The sequence below is a fragment of the Mirounga leonina genome, unplaced genomic scaffold, assembly GCF_011800145.1.
Source record: "Mirounga leonina isolate KUSES-001 unplaced genomic scaffold, KU_Mleo_1.0 Mir_239, whole genome shotgun sequence".
Taxonomy (NCBI): Eukaryota; Metazoa; Chordata; class Mammalia; order Carnivora; family Phocidae; genus Mirounga; species Mirounga leonina.
This window is the reverse complement of record NW_023270624.1, coordinates 1,953,898-1,977,905: the sequence shown is the minus strand read 5'-3', so window position 1 is coordinate 1,977,905 and position 24,008 is coordinate 1,953,898. Positions and strand designations below refer to the sequence as shown.

Sequence of the window (24,008 nt, the reverse complement as noted above, 5' to 3'; positions counted from 1 at the left end):
CTTTCCTGATGTACATTTTTTACAGTATTGCTCTTTAAACATATCAGTGTTTTGCATATTCAAAATAGGACGTTAGCTCCACAGGATGGAGACATGAAGGAGTGCGTGTGACACACTCTGACCTCTGGTGGGATTCAAGAGAGACAGAGGACAATCTACGGAAATGTGGGGTGGGGTTTTTCTTTACTTCAGGGGACTGTCTCTTGCATAATATGACTAAATGCCAGTAGCCCTTCTGGCCAAATGGCCCCCCACAATATTTCCAAATGTCCCTCATGGGTTCTACTGTCCCCGTGTCCCACCTGCCACCACCAATTTAGACTGTCATTTATAGCCCACAGTTGGGGGTTGTGAGCCCACATGTGGGTTAAGAGCAGTCACAGTTTGTGATACCTTATAATGACTGCAGACATTGCATGGTGGCATGAACTTCATGCACAACTTCTGCGAGGGAGCCTGATCTTTCCCACTCTTCCTGCCTCTCCCAGGGCTGGGCTCAGACCCTCACATCTCCCTTGAGAGCTTCAAGAAGGGAGGCGTTCAGCTGAGGTGCAGCTCCAGTGGCTGGTACCCCAAGCCCCAGGCTCAGTGGAAAGATCATAAAGGACAGTGCCTGCCTCCAGAGATGGAAGCCATTGTCCAGGATGCCCGGGGCCTGTTCAATCTGGAAACATCCGTGGTTGTCCAAGGGGGTTCCCACAGCAATGTGTCTTGCTCCATCCAGAACTCCCTCCTGCTCCAGAAGAAAGAGTTCACCATCCAGATAGCAGGTTAGTAGATGCTGACTAACCCTCATCTTCTTGCCCACCATGTCCTTCATGTGCATTGTTCCAAAGGCCATCTAAAAGGGCATAGTGGTACTGGGGCCTGGTTGTCTCTGGGGCGGACTGACCTAGACACCTGAAAAGTCAGCACCTTGGATATCAGGAACCTACTGAGAGTACAACAGCTTACCACTCACCCAAACAGTATGCTGGGGAGGCCCCAGGGAATCAGTGTTATACACCAAAGGCTCTGCCCTAAAACCCAGAAACTACTCATTAGAGGTCATCATGAGAGCCCATGTGTTCCTAGTTTCATCCCTCAAACGATATTTATAAGTAATGTGCCCCAAACCCTTGCCCTCGGGTTGACATTCCTGTGGGGGAAACACAAACAAAAGAGTCAATTATATTGTATGATTAGAAGATGTAAGGTGCTGTACAGAAAAACAAAGCAGGGAAGGGTGCTAATGTGTGGTGGGGGGTGCATGTGGATTTAAAAGTGGTAGGTTAGGAAGGAAGATAGTTAGGCAATGAGTTGAAGGATGAGGCCATCATCTAGGACCAAAGTCTTATCATGAGGCACAAACTGAAGGATCTGATGTTCGTGACTATTTTAAGTCTTGAGGATAAACCTAACCTATGGGTCATTCTTCACATTGGTACAAATCAATAGTTATATTACAGTTGGCCCTTGAACAATTCAGGGGGTTAAGGGTGCTGACCCCCCTCTGCCCTGAGCATTTGAAAATCCACGTATAACTTTTGACTCCCAAAAACTTAACTACTAATAATATACTGTTGACTGCTAACAGAAATAGAAGCTTAACACAGATTTTATGTATGTATTATATGCTGTATTCCTACAATTAGGTAAACTAGAGAAAAGAAAATGTTATTTTTTAAAAAAAAAAACATAAGGAGGAGAGGATCTTGGGAAAATGGTGGAGTAGGAGGACCCTGAGCTCATCCTGTCTCACATTCACAACTAGATATCATCCACATCCAAGTCAATAAACCAGAGAGCAATCCGAAGATTGGCAGAACAAACTCTACAACTCAATATAGAGAAGAAGCTGCAGCTGAAAGGTTAGGAAGGTCAAAAAGGCAGAGGGAGGCTGTGTGCACAGAGAAGGCAGAAAAATGGGCCCTCACACCAGGGAGTTCACCCAGGGAAGACTATTTCCCATAACGTTTGTCACTGAAAACCACACAGGGTGCATTCTGTGAGTTTGTAAAAAAAAAAGTGGGATTTGGAGCCTGGAGCTTTAAAAGTCAGCTGAGTCAGCACTGGGTGAGCTGGGAGGGTGAGTGACCGCTGGGTCACTGCCTTTAGAGAGACAGCAGCCTGCACAGAGAGGCAATATAAAAAAGGCAATTTATACAGAGCGGGGGTAAACGGGAGTCAGATCTGTGCATCCTGATTTCAGAGAGTGTTGGGGGACTTCTCTAAAAATAAGGGAGCGGGCAGCTGCCATTTTCCTCCCCTGACCCCAGCATAAACACCTACGGGAGGTGGGGCTGCAGACACTCAGAGTCTCGACCCAGGGTTCAGGGCAAATTTTGTTAAAGCTGCACATGCACGCTGCCCAGACAACAGGTGCGAGGCTGTACCAGCACACCCCGCCCAGCCGCGGTGCGATGCCCAGCCACGCACCACCAGCCACCCTCACGTGCCCGGCCCGGCCGCATGTCAGCATCGAGCACTGAGACCAGCCTTGTGCCCCCACCGGCCTGGCAAGAGCCCCCGGCCACCTCAGAGCTTTAGGAGATCTGGCATGGGACTAGTGGCCCAATCAAATATTGCTAATCCCACCCCCACACTCCCAAGTTTCCCAGTGGGCACACCCCCTCAGAGCGAACAGGCCCGTGTCCCACTAACATCCCAGAGAGCGAATACAGCCACCACAGGAAGAGAGTGAGGGTAGACAACTGCACTGAAAAGAAAAGTGACTCAGACACAACAGCAAGACGTAAGTAAAAAACATAGGATGATTTGCTGAAGTGCCTGTTCCTGGTAAACAGGCACTCCAGGACCTACTCTTCGTAAAGTCACTACTTTCAAAAGCAGAAAATGTTCTTAACACACAGAAATAGACACAGAGAGGCAGATAAAATGAGGAGACAGAGAAATTGATCATAAACGAGAGAATGAGATAAGGCCAGGGTAGAGATCTAAGTGAAACAGATATAAGTATCGTGTATGTTAGAGAATTTAAAGCAATGACCATAAGCATACTAACTGGACTTGAGAAAAGACTGGAGGACGTGACTGAGACACTTAACACAGAGATAAGGAAAAACATAGCAGAGGGCACAAAAAATGAAATGAAAACATTACTTTGAATGTAAATGGATCAAACGTTCCAATCAAAAGACAGGATGACAGAATGGATAAAAAACAAGACCCATCTCTATGCTGCCTACAAGAGATCCGTTTTAGACCTAAAGACACCTGCACATTGAAAGTGAGAGGATGGAGAAACATCTATCATGCAAATGGATGTCAAAAGAAAATTGGAGCAATGATATTTACATTGGAAAAAGTAGGCCTTAAAACAAAGACCGTAAAAAGAGACAAAGGACACTATTTAATAATAAAGGGGTCTATCCAACAAGAAGATATAACCATTGTATGTATTTATGTATCCAACATAGGAGCACACAAATAGATGAATGGTTAGTAATAAACATAAAAGAACTCATTTGATACAATAATAGTAGGGGGCATTAACACCCCACTTATATCAATGGACAGATCACCTAAACAGAAAATCAACAGAAAATCAAGCAAGAAATAAGGGTTTTGAATGACACACTGGACCAGATGAACTTAACAGATGTATTCAGAACATTCCATCCTAAAAGAGAAGAATCCATATTCTTTTTAAGTACACACAACATTCTCCAGAATAGATCACATATTAGCACACAAAAAACCTCAACAAATTCAAGAAGATTGAAATCGCACCACGTATCTTTTCTGACCACAATGCCATGAAACTTGACGTCAACAAGACAAAATCTGGAAAGAACACAAACACATGGAGATCAAATAACATGCTACTAGACAATGAATAGGTCAACCAGGAAATCAAAGAAGAACTTAAAAAGTACATGGAAACAAATGGAAATGAAAACACAACAGTCTAAAACCTCTGGGATGCAGCGAAAGTGGATCTAAGAGGGAAGTACATAGCAAGACAGGCCTACTCCAAGAAGAAAGAGAAAGCTCAAAGGTAAAGATTTCACCTTGCACCTAAAGGAGCTAAAGAAAGAACAAACAAAGCCGAAAACCAGCGGAAGGAAGGAAATACTAAAGACTAGAGCAAAAATAAATGATATGGAAACTACAAACAAAATAGAAAAGATACGCAACATCACTCATCATCAGAGAAATGCAAATCAAAACTACAATGAGATATCACCTCCCACCTGTCAGAATGGCTTAAAATCAACAAAACAAAATTGTAACAACCGTTGTTGTCGAGGATGCGGAGAAAGGGGAACCCTCTTACACTGTTGGTGGGAATGCAAACTGATGCAGCCACTCTGGAAAACAGTAGGGAGGTTCCTGAAAAAGTTAAAAATAGAAATACCTTATTATCTATAAGTGTTCTACTAGGTATTCACCCAAAGAATATAAGAACACTAATTTGAAGGGGTACCAGCACCCTGATGTTTATAGCAGCGTTATTTGCAATAGCCAGAGTATGGAAGCAGCCCAAATATCCATTGACTGATGAGTGGATAAAGAAGTGGTATATACACACACACACACACACACAATGGAATATTATCAGCCATAAAAAAATGAAATCTTGCCATTTACAACACCATGGGTGGAGCTAGAGATACTATGCTAGGCAAATGTAAGCAAAAGTATTATGCTAAGTCCGAGAAAGACAAATACCATATGATTTCACTCATATGTGGAATTTAAGAAACAACACAAACGAGCAAAGGGAAAAAATAAGAGAGAGGGAGAGAGAGAAACCAAGAAACAATCTCTTGAACTATAGAGAACAAACTGATGGTTACCAGAGGGGAGGTCGATCCGGGAGATGGGTTAAAGAGGTGATGGGGATTGAGTAGCATCTGGGTGATGCATGGAAGAATTGAATCACTATATTGTACACCTGAGACTGATATTACACTATATGTTAACTAACTGGAATTATATAAAAAAAAATACATCTATATGGACCCACACAGTTTAAATCTGTGTTGTTCAAGGGTCAACTGTATAATAACAGAAAGAAATCTGACCCTTCTAAATGATAACTTGTCATTGGGTAAGAGGACTCAACAACACCACGTGCCACACATACTTCACTGAAAATTTACTGTGTCATTGGGGTGGTCATTTGGGTTAGCTAATTGTGTTATCCAAGGAAAAATAAAACGTCTTAAATCTCTATGACAAGCACGTAGTCACAACTTGGAGCCAGGCACCTGAAACCCCCATGAGATAGGACATAGGGACACTCTCTCCTTGATGTTTACATTTCAAAGAAATGTCTCTGAACTCCTTAAGAAAAACATTCCTGGGTTGTAAAGCTAGCAAGAGCTTGTTTAGCTTTCGAAAACATTTACATATATCTCAAAGGGATAGAGAAAGGATTTTTTTTTTTTTTAGTTTTATGGAGGAAATGTTCTAAGAAAAGGGAAAAAGAGGGAGTCTCTTTCCAAATCCAATTATTTCTTCTTTGATTTGCATTTATCCTTTTCAAAGGATGTGGTTCACGTGGATATCTGTGAGGAGAACATTCAGGTAGAGGGGACAGCAAGTGCAAAGTTCGTGCACTGGGAATGGGGCCGCATATGACCACTAGGGGAGTAGGAAGGAGGCAGGAGAAGCTTGAACAAAGGGACAAGGTCGAGGGTGGCATGTCAGGGAGGCACTGAACCCGGAGCTCTTGCTCTTAACCTGTAGGTCAGAGCTTGGCAAACCATCTGTAGTGAAGGACCAATCCCTTGTGGCCCAATATTTTGGTACAAGACAATAAAAATGCACTACTAGAAAAATTAAACTGAAAAAGGGAAAATGAACCACATAATGCTAAGTGAAATTAGCCAGATACCAAAAGACAAATATTGTTTGAAATTCACTTATAGGAGGTACTTAGAGTAGTCAAATTCATAAAGGTACAAAGTGGAATAGAAGTTTCCAGTTGCTGGAGGCTGAGGTGGGTGGGGAGCAGGAAATGGGGAGTTAGTGTTCAGTGGGTAGAATTTCAGTCTGGGAAGACCAAAAGAGTTCTGGATATGGGTGGTGATGATGATCCACAACAATGTGAACGTAACTTAATGCCACTGAATTGTACCTTTAAAAATGGTTAAGATGGTAAATTTTATGTTATATATTTTACTACAATAAAAAGAAAAATATATTTTTAAAAAGACCACTGAGATAAAACCACCACTTTTAAAAAATAATAATCTTCAGCAGACACCAAATTATTACGTCAGATTGCCACAGGAGTTTCTAAAGAGTTACTTTCGTCCTGCGCGTATCTCTTTGCCGACTGGCCCCTGTCGGAGGGCGCCTGGGCCACACGCTGCCCTCGGGCAAAGCCTCCCCAGGGAGCCAATTCTTCCAAAGGTGTGATGAGAAGTAAACGGAAGTGTTTGCAAGAAGCGGAAAATGACTTGTGGGTTTGAGCGTGGGGGAAGAGAGCAAAAATTCACTGGTTTTCGGATACCAATGCCTTCGATTCTTGTGTTCTTCAGAAACAGGACAATTGTGGGGAAAAGTTTAGGGCGGGGTGGGGCGGGCAGGGCCACGGGCACGTGAGGTCAAAAGCTGGGGGTGTGGGGGGGTCCATCAGCCCCTCCCTTCCAGGTCCTTCCGTGTGCATTTCCCGGTTGCTGCTAGGCAAGTTCGGAGCCCCCGCTCCCTACTCCCCAGGGTCCTCCCTGCGGAGGGCGCGCGCGCGGCCGCTCTCGTGCCCATTTTACAGATTGCTCTGGTGCTGCCCCGAGGTTTAACGCCTGCCAACCTGGAAGGATTTCCGGGCCGCTGGGCCCGGGATAGGCTTGTCCCTTAGGTGTTTAGTGGCGCCTAAAGCGAGACAACAACTCCCTGTGAGGTGTTTTCCAGACGCCTTTCTACCCGGAAGCTCCCCTTGGAAGAGGGCTTTCCTCGGGACTCTGGGGGGACTGCCTCTGCTCCTGGCAGTCCTCGTGACGCTGGCGCTGTACTTCCTGCAGAAGCAACGGAGGTGCCAAGGTAGGGGGCAGGCTGGCGGGGGCGGGGGGCTCCCGCCTGGCGCGGGCTGTGCGGGGAGGAAGGCGCTGGAGGCGGAGGGGCCGCGCAGAGGCGGTGGCGGAGGCGGTGGGACGCGCGCGGGAACGGCGAGCGCGCACCCTCACCTGTGCGCCCCTTCCTTGCATCTTTCAGAAAAGCTGAGGAAGCGGGCTGAGAAGGACAAGGGTAAGCGGGGAAGGAGGCAAGAGGCGCACTCTGCCCGCCTCCCTCAGTAGCACAGAGTGGTGGGGGGCGGGGGAGTTTGCTGGGGAGGGGGGGGCGAGGCGAGTACTTCGGACCCCGGGCGCTTGGGAGCAGGACGGAGGCGCAGGGCGGCCGCAGGTTTGCTCAGCCGCTTGCCTGCCGCGGAGCCCACTCCTGCAGCGCACGCAGCCGCTCCCGGTGCCCAGGACGCAGCGGGCCGAGTCTGTGCGCTTTAGGGAAGTGAAGCCTCAGTGCTCGTCACCTGAGATCTTTCCTCTTTTCTTCGTGTTTTTTTTTCTTTTTTTTTTTTTCTCCAGAGAGACTCACAGCGGAGCGGGGTAAGTTCTGGGCGCCGCGCCCACGGTGCTGGCTGCGGACCAGCGGGGTGACCCGTGCGTGCGCTGCGGGGAGTGTTCAGGAGCTGTAGGCTCCCCGGGGCGAGCGGTGCGTGGCAACCACCTAAGCCCGAATCCGTCCTCTGCACCTCCCGCCGCGCCGCTCCCCACGATTCACGGTGCAGCTGCCAAGGAGGTCTGACTTCAGACCCCCGGCAAACCCGGCCCGCCCTTTTCCTGCAAATTATACGATTTGGTTACGATTCCACCATTAAACGTTTACTCCCACTGGTTCACCTTCCTAGGATTTCTTTCTCTTTTTAATGCGAATGCCACTGGGAAGGAAGGCAACTTTACTTTGCACCAAAATGTGACTAATTTGTCAGGTTTGCTTTTCTCCCCAGGGGACTCAAGACCGTGAACCTGTGGGCTGTGTGTGTCCGTACGCAGGAGGGGAGAGTAAAGCCAAAGGAAGGGGGCATGGAGGAAAAAGCTACCATGGGGGCGGGTGGGGTGGGGAAGACCTCAAGAACCACCTTGTATGCCCCAGTAAAACTCCAGATGAAATTATGAGGTTAGAGAAGCTTGTCCTGTAGTCCACCTAGTCCTGCGGAAGGCCAACTATAAAAAGTAATTAACACCATAGATTAAATTAGTGTACAGGGATTATTTTTTTTAAGTTTTTATTTTAATTCCAGTTAGTTAACATACAGTGTAATATTAGTTTTACATGTACAAAATGGCCATTCCACACCTTCGTTCATCACCCTGTGCTCACACAGACAAGTGCACTCCTTAATCCCCATCACCTATTTAACCCATCCCCCACCCACCTCCCCTCTGGTGACCATCTATAATTAAGTCTGTTTCTTGATTTGTCTTTCTCTCTCTCTCTATCTTTCCCCTTTGTTTTTTTGTTTGTTTGTTTGTTTCTTAAATTCCACAAGAGTGAAATCAGATGGTATTTGTCTTTCTCTGACTGACTCATTTCCCTTAGCATTATACTCTCTAGTCTGTAGTTCCATCCATGATGTTGCAAAAGGCAAGATTTCATTTTTTATGCCTTAGTAATATTCCATTTTATATTTATATGTATCTGTGTGTGTATATATATATATGTGTGTATATATATACCACATCTTGTTTATCCATTCATCAATCGATGTACACTTGGGCTGCTTCCATATTTTGGCTATTGTAAATAATACTGGTATAAATATTGGGGTGTATGTATCCCCTTCAATTAGTGTTCTTGTATCCTTTGGGTAAATACCCAGTAGTGCAATTGCTGGATCATAAGGTAGTTCTATTTTTAACGTTTTGAGGAACCTCCATACTGTTTTCAGGAGTGGCTGCACCAGTTTGCATTCCCACCCACAATGCAAGAGGGTTTCTTTTTCTCCACATCCTCACCTGTTTTTTCTTGTATTGTTGATTTTAGCCATTCTGGCAGGTGGGAGATGAATCTTATTGTAGATTTGTTTTCCATTTCCCTGATGATAAGTGATGATGAGCATCTTCTCACGTGTCTGTTGGCCATCTGTGTGTCTTCTTTGGAAAAATGTGGGCTTTTTTTGCTTTCTGCCCATTTTTTAATTGGATTATTTGTTTTTTGGGTGTTGAGTTTTATATGTTCTTTCTAGATTTTGGATACTAACCCTTTATCAGATATGTCACTTGCAAATATCTTTTCTCATTCAGTAGGTTGCCTTTTAGTTTTGTTGATTGTCTCCTATGCTGTGCAGATGCTTTTAATTTGATGAAGTCCCAAAAGTTTGCTTTTGCTTTTATTTACTTCGACTCAGGAGACCTATCTAGAAGAAGTTGCTAAGGTCTATGTCAAAGAAGTTACTGCCCATGTTTTCTTCAAGCATTTCTGTCGTTTCCTGACACACATTTAGGTCTCTCATCCATTTTGAATTTATTTTTGTGTATGATGTAAGAAAGTGGTCCAGTTTCATTCTTTTGCATGTTGCTGTCCAGTTTCCCCAACACCATTTGTTGAGAAGACCGTCTTTTTCCCATTGGATATTCTTTCCTGCTTTGTCAAAGATTAATGGACTGTGTAGTTATGGGTTCATTTCTGGGTTTTCTATTCTGTTCCATTGATTTCTGTGCCAGTACCAAACTGTTTTGATTACTACAATTTGTATTATACCTTAAAGTCCAGAATTCCGCTGCCTCCGGCTTTGCTTTTCCTTTTCAAGATGGCTTTGGCTATTCAGAGTCTTTTGTGGTTCTGTACAAATTTTAGAACTGTTTGTACTAGTTCTGTGAAAAAAGGTGTTGGTATTTTGATAGGGATTGCATTAAATGTGTAGATTGATTTGGGTAATATAGATATTTTAACAATATTTGTTCTTCCAATCCATGAGCATGAAATATCTTTCCATTTCTTTGTGTCATCTTCAATTTCTTTCATCAGTGTATTAGAGTTTTCAGAGAACAGGTCTTTCACCTCTTTGGTTAGATTTATTCCTAGGTATCTTATTGTTTTGGGTGCAATTGTAAGTGGGATTGTTTCCTTAATTTCTCGCTCTGCCTTTTTATTGTTGGTGTATTGAAATACAACAGATTTCTGTACTTTGATTTTGTATCCTGTAACTTTGCTGAATTTGTGTATCAGTTTTAGCAGCTTTTTGGTGGACTCCTTTGGGTTTTCTATATAAAGTATCACGTCATCTGCGAATGGTGAAAGTTTGACTTCTTCCTTGCCAATTTGGATTCCTTTTATTTCTTTTTTGTTGTCTGCTTGCTGAGGCTAGGATATCTAGTATTATGTTAAATAACAGTGGTGAGAGTGGACATCCCTGCCTTGTTCCTGACCATAGAGGAAAAGTTCTCACCTTTTCTCCATTAAGGATGATATCAGCTATGGGTTTTTCATAGGTGGCCATTATTATGTTGAGGTATGCTCCCTCTAAACCTACTTAGTTGAGGGTTTTTGTCATGAATCACTGTTGTACTTTGTCTTTCTGTATCTATTGAAATGATCATATGCAGTCAAATGCTCTACCACTGAGCTATACCCCCGAAAGGATCATATGGTTCTTACTCTTTCTCTTACTGATGTGATGTATCACATTGATTGATTATAGATGTTGAACCACCCTTGCAGCCCAGGAGTAAGTCCCACTTGATCATGGTGAATGATTTTTTTAATGTATTGTTGGATTCAGTTTGTTAGGATTTTGTTGAGGTTTTTTGCATCTGTGTTCATCAGGGGCTTTGGCATGTACAGCTCTCTCTCTGTCTCTCTTTTGGTATCTTTATCTGGTTTTGGTGTTGGGGTAATGCTGGCCTCACAGAATGAATTACCTTTTCTATTTTTTAAAATAGTTGGAGAAAAGTAGTATTAATTAGTCTTTAAATGTTTGGTAGAATTGACCTGTGAAGCCATCTGGTCCTGAACTTTTGTTCATTGGGAGTGTTTTTTTTTTTTTTTTAATTTAAAATCAATTAATTAACATATAGTGTATTATTAGTTTCAGAGGTAGAGTTTAATTATTCATCAGTTGCATATAACACCCAGTGCTCATTCCATCAAGTGCCTTTCTTAATGCCCATCACCCCCCCTTCCTCCGCTCCAGCAACCCTCAATTTGTTTCCTATAATTAAGAGTCACTAATGGTTTTGCCTCCCTCTCTGATTTCATCTTATTTTATTTTTCCCTCCCTTCCCCTATGTTCATCTGTTTTGTTTCTTAAATTCCACATATGAGTGAAATCATATGGTTTTTGTCTTTCTCTGACAGACTTATTTCACTTAGCATAATATCCTCTAGTTCCATCCACATCATTGCAAATGGTAAGATTTCATTCTTTTTGATGGCTGAGTAAGATTCCGTTGTAGATACATACCACCCCTTCTTTATCCACTCATCTGTCAATGGACATCTCAGCTGTTTCCATAGTTTGGCTACTGTGGACATTGCTGCTATAAACATTGGGGTGCATGTGCCCCTTTGAATCACTATGTTTGTATCCTTTCCATAAATACCTAGTAGTGCAATTGCCGGGTCATAGGGTAGCTCTATTTTCAACTTTTTGAGGAACCTCCATACTGTTTTCCAGAGTGGCTGCACCAGTTTGCATTCCCACCAACAGTGTAGGAGGGTTCCCCTTTCTCCACATCCTCGCCAATATCTGTTATTTCCCGACTTGTTAATTTTAGCCATTCTGACTGGTGTTGAGGTGGTATCTCATTGTGATTTTGATCTGCTGGGGGTTTTTTGATTACTGATTCAATTTCTTTGTCTAATAATAACTAATTGTTATTAGTCTGTCCAAGTTTTCCACTTCTTGCCTTTTCAGTTTTGGTATTTTATATATTTCTAAGAATTTATCCATTTCTTCTAGATTGTTCAATTTGTTGGTCTGTAGTTTTTCATAACATTCTTTTATGATTGTATTTCTATGTTATTTCTCCCCTATTTGTGATTTTATTTATTTGAGTCCTTTCTCTTTTTTCTCTTATTTCTCCCCTATTTGTGATTTTATTTATTTGAGTCCTTTCTCTTTTTTCTTGATAAGCGTAGCTAGAGGGCTATAAATTTTATTGATTTTTTTCAAAGAAGAGCTCCTGGTTTCATTGATCTATTGTTTTTGTAGTTTCTGTATCATTTATCTGTATCATTTATCTCTACTCTCATCTTAATTATTTCCTTCCCTCTGCTGGTTTTAGGTTTTGTTTGTTGTTCTTTTTCTAGCTCCTCTAGGTGCAAAGTTGGGATGTTTATTTGAGCTTTTTCTTGCTCCTTGAGGTAGGCCTGTATTGCTATATATTTGCCTCTAAGGACCGCTTTTGCTGCATCCAAAAGGTTTGGACCATTGTGGTTTCATTTTCATTTGTTTCCATGTACTTTTTTATTTCTTCTTTGACTTCTGGTTGATCCATTCATTGTTCAATAGCATGGTTTTTGTTTTTTTGGTTTTTTTTTTGTTTTTTAATTTCCATGTGTTTGTGGTCTTTCCAGACTTTTTCTTCTGGTTGACTTCTCATTTCATAGCATTGTGGTCAGAAAAGTTGCATGGTATGACTTAGATTGTGAATTGTTAAGGCCTGATTTGTGACCCAGTATGTGATCTATTCTGGAGGAGGTTCCCTGTGCACTTGAAAAGAATGTGTATTCTGCTGTTTTAGGATGAAATGTTCTGAATATACCTATTAAATCCATCTGTTCCACTGTGTCATTCAAAGCATCGTTTTCTTGTTGATTATCTCTTTCGATGATCTGTCCATTGCTGCAATTAGGATGTTAAAGTCCCCTACTATTACTGGATTATTATTGATTAGTTCCCTTATGTTTGTTATTAGCTGTTTTATGTCTTTGGGTGCTCCCATTTGGGGTATATAAGTATTTACAATTGTTATATCTCCTTGTTGGATCGTCCCCTTTATTATTACACAGTGTCCTTCTAAATCAAATTTTACAGTCTTTCTTTTAAGTATTTTGTCCAATATAAGTATTGCTACTCTGGCTGTCTTTGACATACATTTGAATGACACATGTTTCTGTATCTTCTCACTTTCAATCTCAGGTGTGTTAGGTCTAAAATGGGTCTCTCTCTTTTTTTTAAAAGATTTTATTTATTCATTTGAGAGACAGTGAGTGAGAGAGAGCATGAGTGAATGGGTGGCGGGGGGAGAAGCAGGCTCCCCACTGAGCAGGGAGCCCAGTGCAGGGCTTGATCCCAGGACCCTGGGATCATGACCTGAGCTGAAGGCAGATGCTTAACTAACTGAGCCACGCAGGCGCATAAAAATGGTTCTCTTGTATACAGCATATAGTTGGGTCTTCTTTTTTTATCCGTTTTGTCACCCTATGTCTTTTTTGTTGTTGTTTTTATTGAAATTCCAGTCAGTTAACATACATTGTAATATTAGTTTCAGGTGAACAATATAGTGATTCAACACTTCCATACACCTCCCAGTGCTCATCACAAATGCACTCCTTAATCCCAATCATGTATTTAACCCATCTCCAACCCACCTCCCCTCTGGTAGCCATAGTTTTTTCTCTGTAGTTATGACCTGTTTCTTGGTTTGCCTCTCCCTCTCTTTTTTTGGTCCTTTGCTTTCTTTCTTAAATTCCACAAATGAGTGAAATCATATGGTTTTCATCTTTCTCTGGCTGACTTACTTTGCTTCGCATAATACTTTCTAGCTCCATCTATGTCCATCTATATCTTGCAAATGGCAAGATTTCATTTTTTTATGCTGAGTAATATTCCATTATATATATATATATATATATATATACTACATCTTCAAGAGTCTATTTTAATAATTCTTGCAGAGCTTGTTTAGTGGTCATGAAGTCCTTTAATTTTTGTTTGTCTGGGTAGGTCTTTATCTCTCCTTCTATTCTGAATGATAGTTTTGTTGGATAGGGTATTCTTGGCTGCAGATCTTTTCCACTCAGCATTTTGAATATATCATGCTACTCTCTTCTGGCTTGCAAAGTTTCTGTTGAAAAATGTCTTGATAGTCTTACTGATTTTCCCTTCTAAGTTACTGACTTCTTTTGTCTTGCTGCTTTGAACATTTTTTCTTTATAACTATATTTTGTGAACTTAATTACTGTATGTCTTGGTTGGGTCTGCTCTTACTGATTTTGATGGGAGTTCTCTGTTCCTCCTGGACTGCATATCTATTCCCTTCCCCAGATTAGGGAAGTGTTCAGCTATTATTTCTTTAAATAAATTTTCTGCCCCCTTTTCTCTCTCTTCTTGTTCTGGGACTCCTGTAATACGAATGTTACTACGTTTGATGCAGTCCCTGAGTTCCCTAAGTCTGTTCTCATTTTGCAAAATACTTCTCTCTCTCTTTTGTTCAGCTTGTTGGCTTTCTGTTATTCTTTCTTCTAGGTCATTAATTCATTCTTCTGCTTCTTCCAGCCTGCTGTTCTTTCCATGAAATGTGTTTTCATTTCGTTTATTGTGTGCTTTATTTCTGCTATGTTTTTCCTTATCTCTCTGTTAAGGGTCTCAGTCATGTCTTCCACTCTTTTCTCAAGTCCAGCGAGTTCCTTAGAATCATTGCTTTAAATTTTCCGTCAGGCATATTACTTATATCTGTTTTACTTAGATCTCTGCCTTGGCCTTGTCCTATTCTTTCATTTGTGATAAATTTCTCTGTCTCCTCATTTTGTCTGCCTCTCTGTGTGTGTTTCTGTGTGTTATGAATGTCAGGAGGGTATCTTATGTGTGTTGCTTACACTCTGCTGTTGTGTCTGAGTCACTTTTCCTTTTAGTGTAGTCATTTGCAGTGACCCTCTGCCTGTTGTGGGCTGTTGTGGGCTGTGCTTGCTCTCTGTGATATTAGTAGAACCCAGGCAGTCCAACTCTGATGGGGTGTGCCTGCTGGGGAACTTAGGAGTGGGGCCGCCGTTCTAGGAAAATTTACACTGGGCCACTGGTCCTATGTTGGACCCCCTAAAGTGCTGCAGTGGCTGGTGGTTGTTTGCTGGAGCTCCTGGGGCCATGAGGCTGGGTGCGGAGCATGAGGATGGCTGGGCACAGCTGGGGCCAGTGCACGATGGTGGTTGGGGGTGCACAGCTGGGAGTGGTGTGGCTTTAACAATATTTCCCCTGAGCCTGTGGTCAAAGCTAGCAGACTTAGTGTGGGCTAGTCCTCAGGAGAACTTGTGGGAAGGGCACACTGCTAATGGGTTAGGTAGCAAGTGTCTGTGCAGCCCCACCTCCCACAGGTAGCTGGGGGTTCAGGAGAGGAAAACAATGCCTACCAGCTCCCTCATTTTTGAAGTCCCCTAACATGCTGCAAAATCATTATGAACAGATCTGTCTCCCATTTGCCCCCAGTGTTGTGTAAACTGCCATTTTTATGTTACCTCTCTGTGCGGGCTGCTGTCTCCTTAAAGGCAGTGACTCAGTTATCACCTGCCCTCCAGGCTCATCCAGTGCTAAGTCAGCTGACCTTTAAAGCACAAGGCTTCAAGTCCCACTGGTTTTATAAACTCACAGAATTCGGCCCCTCTGGTTTTTAAAGCCAAGTGTTACGGGAATCAGCCTTCCCTGTGTGAGCTCCCTGGTGTGGGGGCCCATTTCTCTGCTCTCTCTACCTATCTGACCATCCTAACCTTTCAAATGCAGTTTTGTCTCTATATTTAGTTGTGGAATTTTTTCTGCCAGTTTTTAGATCTCTCTGCCAGTCTTGGATGTGGATGATATCTAGTTGAAAACATGGGAAGGGGTGAGCTCAGGGTCCTCCTACTCCACTATCTTCCCAAGTCTCTAGCCAGAATGATTTACTTTTAAAACAAGACATAAGAGGGGCGCCTGGGTGGCTTGGTTGGTTAAGCATCTGCCTTGGGCTCAGGTCATGATCCCAGAGTCCTGGGATTGAGTCCTGCATTGGGCTCCTTGCTCAGCGGGGAGCCTGCTTCTCCCTCTCTCCCCTGCTTGTGCTCTATCTCTCGCTATCTCTCTCTCTCTCAAAAAATAAATAAAATATTTTTAAAAATAAAAAAAAGTTTAAAAAAAGACAAAGTGGAGAAGTCAAAGGAATGCATTCCTAGTGGCAAAATATCAAAGTCTTAATATCTGGCCAGGGGAAATAATTGAGTGTAATGTCCTCCCAGTCCTTAAAATAATGTACACAGCAAGTGACCCCGAGGTTTACACCAGCTGTGCTCAGTGCCTGGATTTATGAAGGACCTCCTCCCCAGGAAAAGTTTCTGATTTTGGGTTAAATGAAAAGTAGCCTTTCAAACTAGACATGAGCCCTGGGAAGAGGCCCCTCAGTACCAGGACCTGTTTTCCTTTTCTAGCCCTGTGCAGATTTCTGCCTTAGAGCAAAGAATAGGATGAGGCATAAGAATCATGCAGATGGGTGGTACAGAGACTAAGATGGGATTGGGGTGAGCAGTGGTTTAAGACTAAGGAACCTCCTCCCAGTGACCTAACTGCCTTGGGAAGGTGGTTCCCCTCACCCAGAGACTGATGTTTTCTCTGTGTGTTTTGCTTACAGAGAAGCTTCAGACAGAGCTCGGTAAGTGACCCTTCTTCAGATTATTTCTTCTTGTGCACGTTTTAGCATCTGATTTTCCATGTATGTTCTTCTCGTTTCCCAACCCTGCTAGCCATATGGGTGGCAGGAAAAGGGGGAAAAAGGCAGGGGTGGGTACAAAATGCAATGTGGGAGCAGGGAAGCAGCACTGACCTGGTGTTCTAATTCTGTTTTTCCATGGCTGCTTCAGACTGGAGAAGGGCTGAAGGCCAGGCTGGTGAGTGAAGCTCGTCTCCCTCCCACTGTCCACTTTCATCTCAACATCCCAGTCACTCACTCTGACTCAGCAACCATACTTCATTCTGGTTTCTTTCATAGGCATATGGCATGTATTACTGTATGTCACTTAGTAGAGGTTATATTCAAGTTTTACTTTTCTATTTACTTTTCTATTGTTCTGAGGTGTAAGCATATTATAAACTATTGATGCCAATTCTGGTTGCACATCAGAATCACCTAGATCCTGGCACCCACCCTCAAAGACTGACTTGTGGGTCTAGAGTGGGCATGTTACTCTATGTGTAAATATTTTTCCCTGTCCCTTCCTCCATTCCCCACATAAAGCAAACAGTCTGATGTGTAGCTTTATTTTGTATGTATTTTTGCAAAAGGTGAATTTTCGGCTTTGTGCACAAGCATTTTCGTTTCTGTAAATGATGTTTACAGTCTTCTCCCCCAGCACACTGTTCCTTGCTTTTCTCACTCATCACTGTTTTAGTGTCCATCCCTGCCACCCTATCTGGTCCGTCTCTCCTTGCTGCAGGGTACTCCATTTTAGCCAGCCATATTCTTCAAATAGACGTCCAGCCCGCCTCTGACCCCACACCACACACACAACACTGAATGAATAGCTTCAAATGTGTCGCCTTCTGGCTTTATGTGGAGATTTCTCTGGGATGTATACCCATGAAGGGAATTACTGGCCCGTGGGGGATATGTCACTAAGTGGGATAGAGGGATCCCCCGAAGGCAGTGTCATCATCCTGCCATTGGCAGTGCGGGGAGACTCCCAGGAGCCCACATCCCACATAAGGCACTCTCTGAGTCAGCCAGTCGATCGGGATGAGTGATCGCTCCTTGTTCTTTCAGTCTGTTCTCCTCTGAATACTAAGTTTGGGCATCTCTTCATATGCTAGTTGACTTTTGGGGCTTCCTCTTTTGAATATTGCCAGTTCATGTCCTTTAGCCATTGTTTTAAGTAGAATCCATGCCAGGTGTGGAGCCCAATATGGGGCTCAAACTCATGACCCTGAGATCAAGATCTGAGCTGAGATCAAAAGCAGAAGCTTAACCAACTGAGCTACTCAGGTGCCCCTTTTGGCTGTTTTTAGTATGAGGTTGCTATCTATCTTTTATCAATTCAAGGGGACATGACACATATATGTACATAATGACAATATATTGTCATATATATAGACATATGACATATAGATACACATATATATACATCAACAAAGTTTTAAAAACACAAGTCATTAGGTAAAAATTTGATGAATTAGATTTTATCAAAATTAATGGTTTCTTTTCAGTGGGAAACCAAGGACATAGCTAATAGCAGGTGACAGACTAGAAGAAGGAATTCACAGTGTTTAATACCAGTGAGGGATTAATATCCTTATGCAGATATATATTCATCAAATTTGTACCGTATGGCATGTGTTTTTGAAGTTTTGTTGAAGAAAGCCTTCCTCACGCTTAGGTCGTAAAGATACTCTCTTCCACTTTCTTCGATTCACTTCACATGTGTTCTATGTATATCTTTAATCCATCTGAAATTTGCCATTGTATTTGGTGCTAGGTGAGAATACAGCTATTTTTCTTCATATAGTGAGTCAGTTTTCCCAGTGCCATCTACTACACCGTTCATGATTTCCCCATTGATGTGGGTATTGCCTTTAGTTCATATCTGGTTCTCATGTGTAGATGGATCTATCTGTTGACCACCTATTACTTCATTGTTTTCACTGTTATGGCTTTTATAGTACCCAAAAGTACAAGTTTTCCTCCATTTCTGCTTCCTTTTAGAAGTGAATGGACCTTTTTAGGCCCATTTTAAATTTTAGGATACATTTATAAAATTCCTTAAAAAAATCCAAAAGCGATTTTTCATGGATTGCTTTGAATTTTTAGATACATTTAGAAAGAATCAACATCTTTATAGAATTGAGTTATTCTATGCAAGAATAACTACTAGTTATTCTGATGTAAACTCAGGACTTAAAGGCCCTGCTATAAATTTATGGAGCTCTGAAAATTTCTATTACTTTTGCTATTTTGTGACTTGTTGATCTCTCTGTTGTAAAGCAGATTAAGATAAAAGAGAAATCCACTCAGAACGGTTCATGTCAAGAAAGGAGGCAAAACAGGATATCTAAATGACATTTTAGGACAGGAGCCATGCTCAGCCAGGCTTCCTCAGACTGAGCCTGCTGGTCAGAGATTTAAAAACTTCTTGTGCAGTCTTCAGGGCATCCCGGCCACCTGTATTGGTTCTCTTTGCCCACATGCTTTGTTCTCCTGCCTTTTTCAGTACAAGGTTAGACTGCATGCAGGTTTGATAAAACCCAGCACTGACACCAGCCACTTAACCTAATCCTAAATTCCCAGAGAAATGCCATTGTGAACCCAGACCAGTCTGGACTCCCAACTCGCTGTCATGGTGGGAGTGGGATCATTGGGTTTGTAGCATCCCTCATTGCATTTTGAGCCTCCCTCAAGGTTGCAGAGTTACTGACTCAGATCTTTGGATCTCTTTTTCCTTTCTGTTTGGTTTCAGAGTGGAGAGCAGCCCAACAATATGCAGGTAACTGAAGTCAAGGCATTGTGACTTGTGACTGGGGTTGGTTGGATCTTAAACAGAAGGAAGGTAGACAGATCTGAGATTGGAGGAAGGATCTGTCCAGGATCCAAGTATGGAGCCTACACACAGAAACACATAAGCCTAATTTTGCACATACACAACATGACACATACGCCTGCATGCACACATCTGATTACACTCACACATGCACTTTTTTGTGTGCACACACCTCCTCCTAAAAGCACATTACTTTCTGGGTTTTACTAGATTTGTTTCCATCTGGCAGGAAGACTGCTGGGGTCAGTTTGTAGGAACCTCTCATTTGACAGAAGAGATCCTTGGGGTTCCCATCTATCAAATGGGTGTGCTTTGAGAGATGGGTGTTAGAGGGCAGGGCATGGGACTGGATCATCTCAGAGGTCCCTTTCAGTTTTAAAATGCTAGCATTGCTATAAAACTGAGGCTCAGAGCTCACATGATGATCTCAAGGTCACACAGGGTGGTGGCATCAGTGAGGAATTGAACGAGCCTGGAGCCCCTTCCCCTTGACCGGGAATTGGGGGAAATGAGCCCACCTCTATCCCCACGAATCTGCCTTGTTGTCTATCTCTGCTCTCCATAGCACCTAGAATGGCAGTTGGAAACTTCCAGTTCAGGAAAGAAATGATTCTTCTAATGGCTTTCAAGTGCTCAGGAGTGCCTTGCAAGCTGCTTCAGTACACAGGGGTGGTGTCAGGGGTGGGAGTGACCGCCAGGAGCACTAGAAGTTTACCTGTTGGGGAAAGGGACAGGCAGGGTCCAGAACCGCCATTCGCAGGCACTAACCCTGTGCCTCCGCACAGTGGATGTAACCCTCGATCCAGCCTCGGCGCACCACAGCCTGGAAGTCTCTGAGGATGGCAAGAGCGTGTCCTCCTGCACAGCAGTGCCTGGCCCTGTGGTGGGGGACCCCCAGCGGTTCTCTGAGCAGACGTGTGTCCTGAGCTGTCAGCGCTTCTCTGCTGGCCGCCACTACTGGGAAGTGCACGTGGGCAGGCGCAGCCGCTGGTTCCTGGGTGTATGTTTGGCCTCAGTTCCTCGCCTGGGGCCGGGGCACCTAAGCCCAGCCAATGGCTACTGGGTGATGGGGCTGTGGAACCGCTGTGAGTACTTCATCCTGGACCCACACCGCATTGCACTCACCCTGCGTGTGCCGCCACGGCGTGTGGGCATCTTCCTGGATTGGGAGGCAGGAAAACTGTCCTTCTTCAACGCATCAGACGGCTCCCACATCTTCACCTTCACCCACCCCTTCTCAGGGACGCTCTGTGCATATTTCAGGCCCAGAGCTCACGATGGTGGTGAACACCCAGATCCCCTCACCATCTGCCCATTGCCTGTTAGAAGGACATGCCTCCTTCTAACAGAAGAAGATGAGACTGATACCTGGTTACAGCCCTATGAGCCCTCGGATCCCACCTTGGGCCTGTGGTGAGGCACTCTCTTTCCTGCCTGGGTCCTTGGCAGCTTCCTGGACACCTGGCTGGGATTTGCTCTCACATTTCCTCTAGAGTGGAGGAAACATCACCAAAATGTCAGCAAAGGCTAAAGACTCAGCACAGCAGAAGCAAACAAAAAGAGGAAACTTTACCTATAGATGTATGCATATATATGCATGAATATATATATACATATATGATTTTCTTTAATGAAAAGAGGGAATTTCAAAGCTTGTTTGTGTGTATGATAAGACTAAGCAAAGGAGGAACAATAAGTTCATGTTGTTGGGAGCCACAGTGTGTACTGTGGGAGACCAGAAAGAAACTGGAATGGGGGAAAAATGGTGGGAAACCTTACTGGATTGGATAAGAAGTATCAGTTAACTTGTATTTTTTAAATACTTTCTGTATATGTATTCTAAAATGTCTAGAAGCAATGATACCTCAAAGTAGTGAGTTCACTTGGGGCTTAGATCCCAGTTTTAAAATGTCATTTCCCACTGAAATGAACTTGGAGAAATGGCTGATTCCAGGGTTGGATCAGAGAAAGTACAGGTGAATCTGGAACATCTTGTGTTCAAATGTGCTCAGGAACTGATGGGGCCATAGGAACCAGGGTGAAGATGCTCCACTGACCAGTTATGGGACAGTTTGAACTTTAAAATGAATCATGACAAGGATGAATAATGACAAGAATTGATCAACAAGGGATTGGGCAAATAAGAAAATGCCCTCTGTGTGCTGAGAGGTTTTTCAGTCAGAGATGAAATACAGAACTACAGAAGGAGGAAAGAAGAAAATGAAAGAGTAGCTCTGTGAACTCACAGTTTTTACAATGTACAGATAGGTGGAGCACATGCACACACATGATAAGTAGGGAGACAGATAGATTTGTGTGTGCACACGCATGGTTCCTGGCTCTGTCAGTTTTGACAGGAACAATAACAGTCCAGTACCAAAGAGCGCACCTAGCATCCAGAACTTAGTTTTTAGTACTATTTTCTGCTAAAAGGAACCAAAGCTCCTTCGAGAAGTGATGGACTCCAAGGCTGAGTCAGGGAAAATACAAGATAGGTGTGATATTACGATTAATGAGAAGTATATGGTCTTCCACCTAGATTCGGGCACAGAACTAAAACCCTTAGAATTTCCTAAGTGATAAGAGCCATCAGGGTGTCTTTTGATATTCATAACAAGCCCCTTTCAACCACACCTCATTTATGTTAGTGAAATGACTTCTGGAAAGCTCCCTAAGGGTGGAGCTGGTTTTCAGGGGAACCAAGTATGTGATTAAAAGGTTGACATTTAGCCCCTCGCCCCACCCCCACCATCCACCCCTAAACTCAGAGAGTGAAGAGAGGCTGGAGATTAAGTTCAGTCACCAGCTGTGGACCCACACCTATGTGGTCAATTAATCTTCCACAAAGCAGGAAAGAATATCCGATAGAAAAAAGTCTATTCAAAACATTGTATTGGGAAACCTGGACAACAACATGAAAAGAATGAAACTGGACCATTTTCTTAAACCACACACAGAAATAAACTCAAAATGGATGAAAGACCTAAATTTGAGACAGGAGTCCATCAAAATCCTACAGGAGAACACAGGCAGTAACTTCTTTGACATTGGCCACAGCAACTTCTTACTGGACATGTCTCTGGAGGCCAGGGAAACAAAAGCAAAAACAAACTATTGGGACTTCATCCTGATAAGAAGCTTCTGCACAGTAAAGGAAATAATCAACAAAACTAAAAAGGCAATCTACTGAATGGGAGAAGATATTTGCAAATGACATATCTGATAAAGGGTTAGTATTCAAAATCTAGAAAGAACTTATAAAACTCAACACCCCAAAAAACAAATAATCCAGTTAAAAAATGGGCAGAAGACATGAAGAGACATTTTTCTGAAGGAGACATACAGATGGCCAACAGACACATGAAAAAATGCTCAACATCGCTCGGCATCAGGGAAATGCAAATCAAAACTACAGGGAGATATCACCTCACACCTGTCAGAATGGCTAAAATGAACAACAGGAAACAACAGGTGTTGGTGAAGATGTGGAGAAAGGGGAACCCTCTTACACTGTTGGGGGAAATGCAAACAGGTGCAGCCACTCTGGAGAACAGTATGGCGGTTCCTCAAAAACTTAAAAATAGAACTACCTTATGATCCAGCAATGGCACTACTGGGTATTTACCCAAAAATACAAGAACACTAATTCAAAGGGACACATTCACCCCCATGTTTACTGCAACGTTATTTACAATAGCCAAGATATGGAAGCAATGCAAATGTCCATCAGTTGATGAATGGATAAAGAAGAGGTGGTATATATGTACGATGGAATATTACTCGGCCATACAAAATGAAATCTTGCCATTTGCAATGACATGGATGGAGCTGGAGAGTATAAAGCAAAGGGAAGTAAGTCAGTCAGAGAAAGACAGAAACATACGATTTCATTCATATGAGTAATTTAAGAAACAAAACAAATGAGCAAAGGGAAAAAAGACAAACCAAGAAATGCTCTTAATTATAGAGAACAAACTGGTGGTTACCAAAGTGGGGGGGGGGGAATGGGTTAAACAGGTGATGGGGATTAAGGAGGGCACTTGCAGTGATGAGCACTGCTGTCGCATGGAAGTACTGAATCACTTATTGTACACCTGAAACTAATTTTACCCTGTATGTTAACTAACTGGACTTTAAATAAAAACTTTAAAAAAATAAAAAAAAACAGGGGTGTCTAGGTGGCTCAGTCGTTAAGCATCTGCCTTTTTGGCTCAGGTCATGATCCCAGGGTCCTGGGATTGAGCCCTGCATCAGGCTCCCTGCTCCACGGGAAGCCTGCTTCTTCTTCTCCCACTCCCCCTGCTTGTGTTCCCTCTCTCGCTGTGTCTCTCTCCGTCAAATAAATAAATAAAATCTTTTAAAAAATAGTAAAATAAAAACTTTTTAAAATGCTAAGTGAAATAAGTCAGTGAAGACAAATACCATATGATTTCACTCATATATGGAATTTAAGAAACAAATGAGCAAAGGGGGAATAAAGAGAGACAAACCAAGAGAGAGACCTTAATTATAGAGAACAAATTGATGGTTACCAGAGGGGAGAGGGTTGATGGGATGGGTGAAATAGATTA

At 42.9% G+C, this 24,008-nt stretch overlaps 1 protein-coding gene across 3 annotated transcripts in view; it reads left to right on the top strand.

The window, feature by feature from the left end:
- Window positions 1-22,297, top strand: part of BTNL9 (butyrophilin like 9) — a 29,818-nt gene extending 7,521 nt beyond the window's left edge. Inside the window, exons 4-11 of one of the 3 annotated variants that reach the window (XM_035029426.1) lie at window positions 489-770; window positions 6,865-6,993; window positions 7,165-7,197; window positions 7,533-7,553; window positions 16,542-16,562; window positions 16,771-16,797; window positions 19,357-19,383; window positions 20,223-22,297. In XM_035029426.1, coding sequence (XP_034885317.1) covers window positions 489-770; window positions 6,865-6,993; window positions 7,165-7,197; window positions 7,533-7,553; window positions 16,542-16,562; window positions 16,771-16,797; window positions 19,357-19,383; window positions 20,223-20,854 — 1,172 coding nt within the window. In that variant the 3' untranslated portion in view covers window positions 20,855-22,297. The remainder of the gene's footprint in view (window positions 1-488; window positions 771-6,864; window positions 6,994-7,164; window positions 7,198-7,532; window positions 7,554-16,541; window positions 16,563-16,770; window positions 16,798-19,356; window positions 19,384-20,222) is intronic. The other 2 variants (XM_035029427.1, XM_035029428.1) reach the window with 2 other exon arrangements.
- Window positions 22,298-24,008: the final 1,711 nt, after the last annotated feature.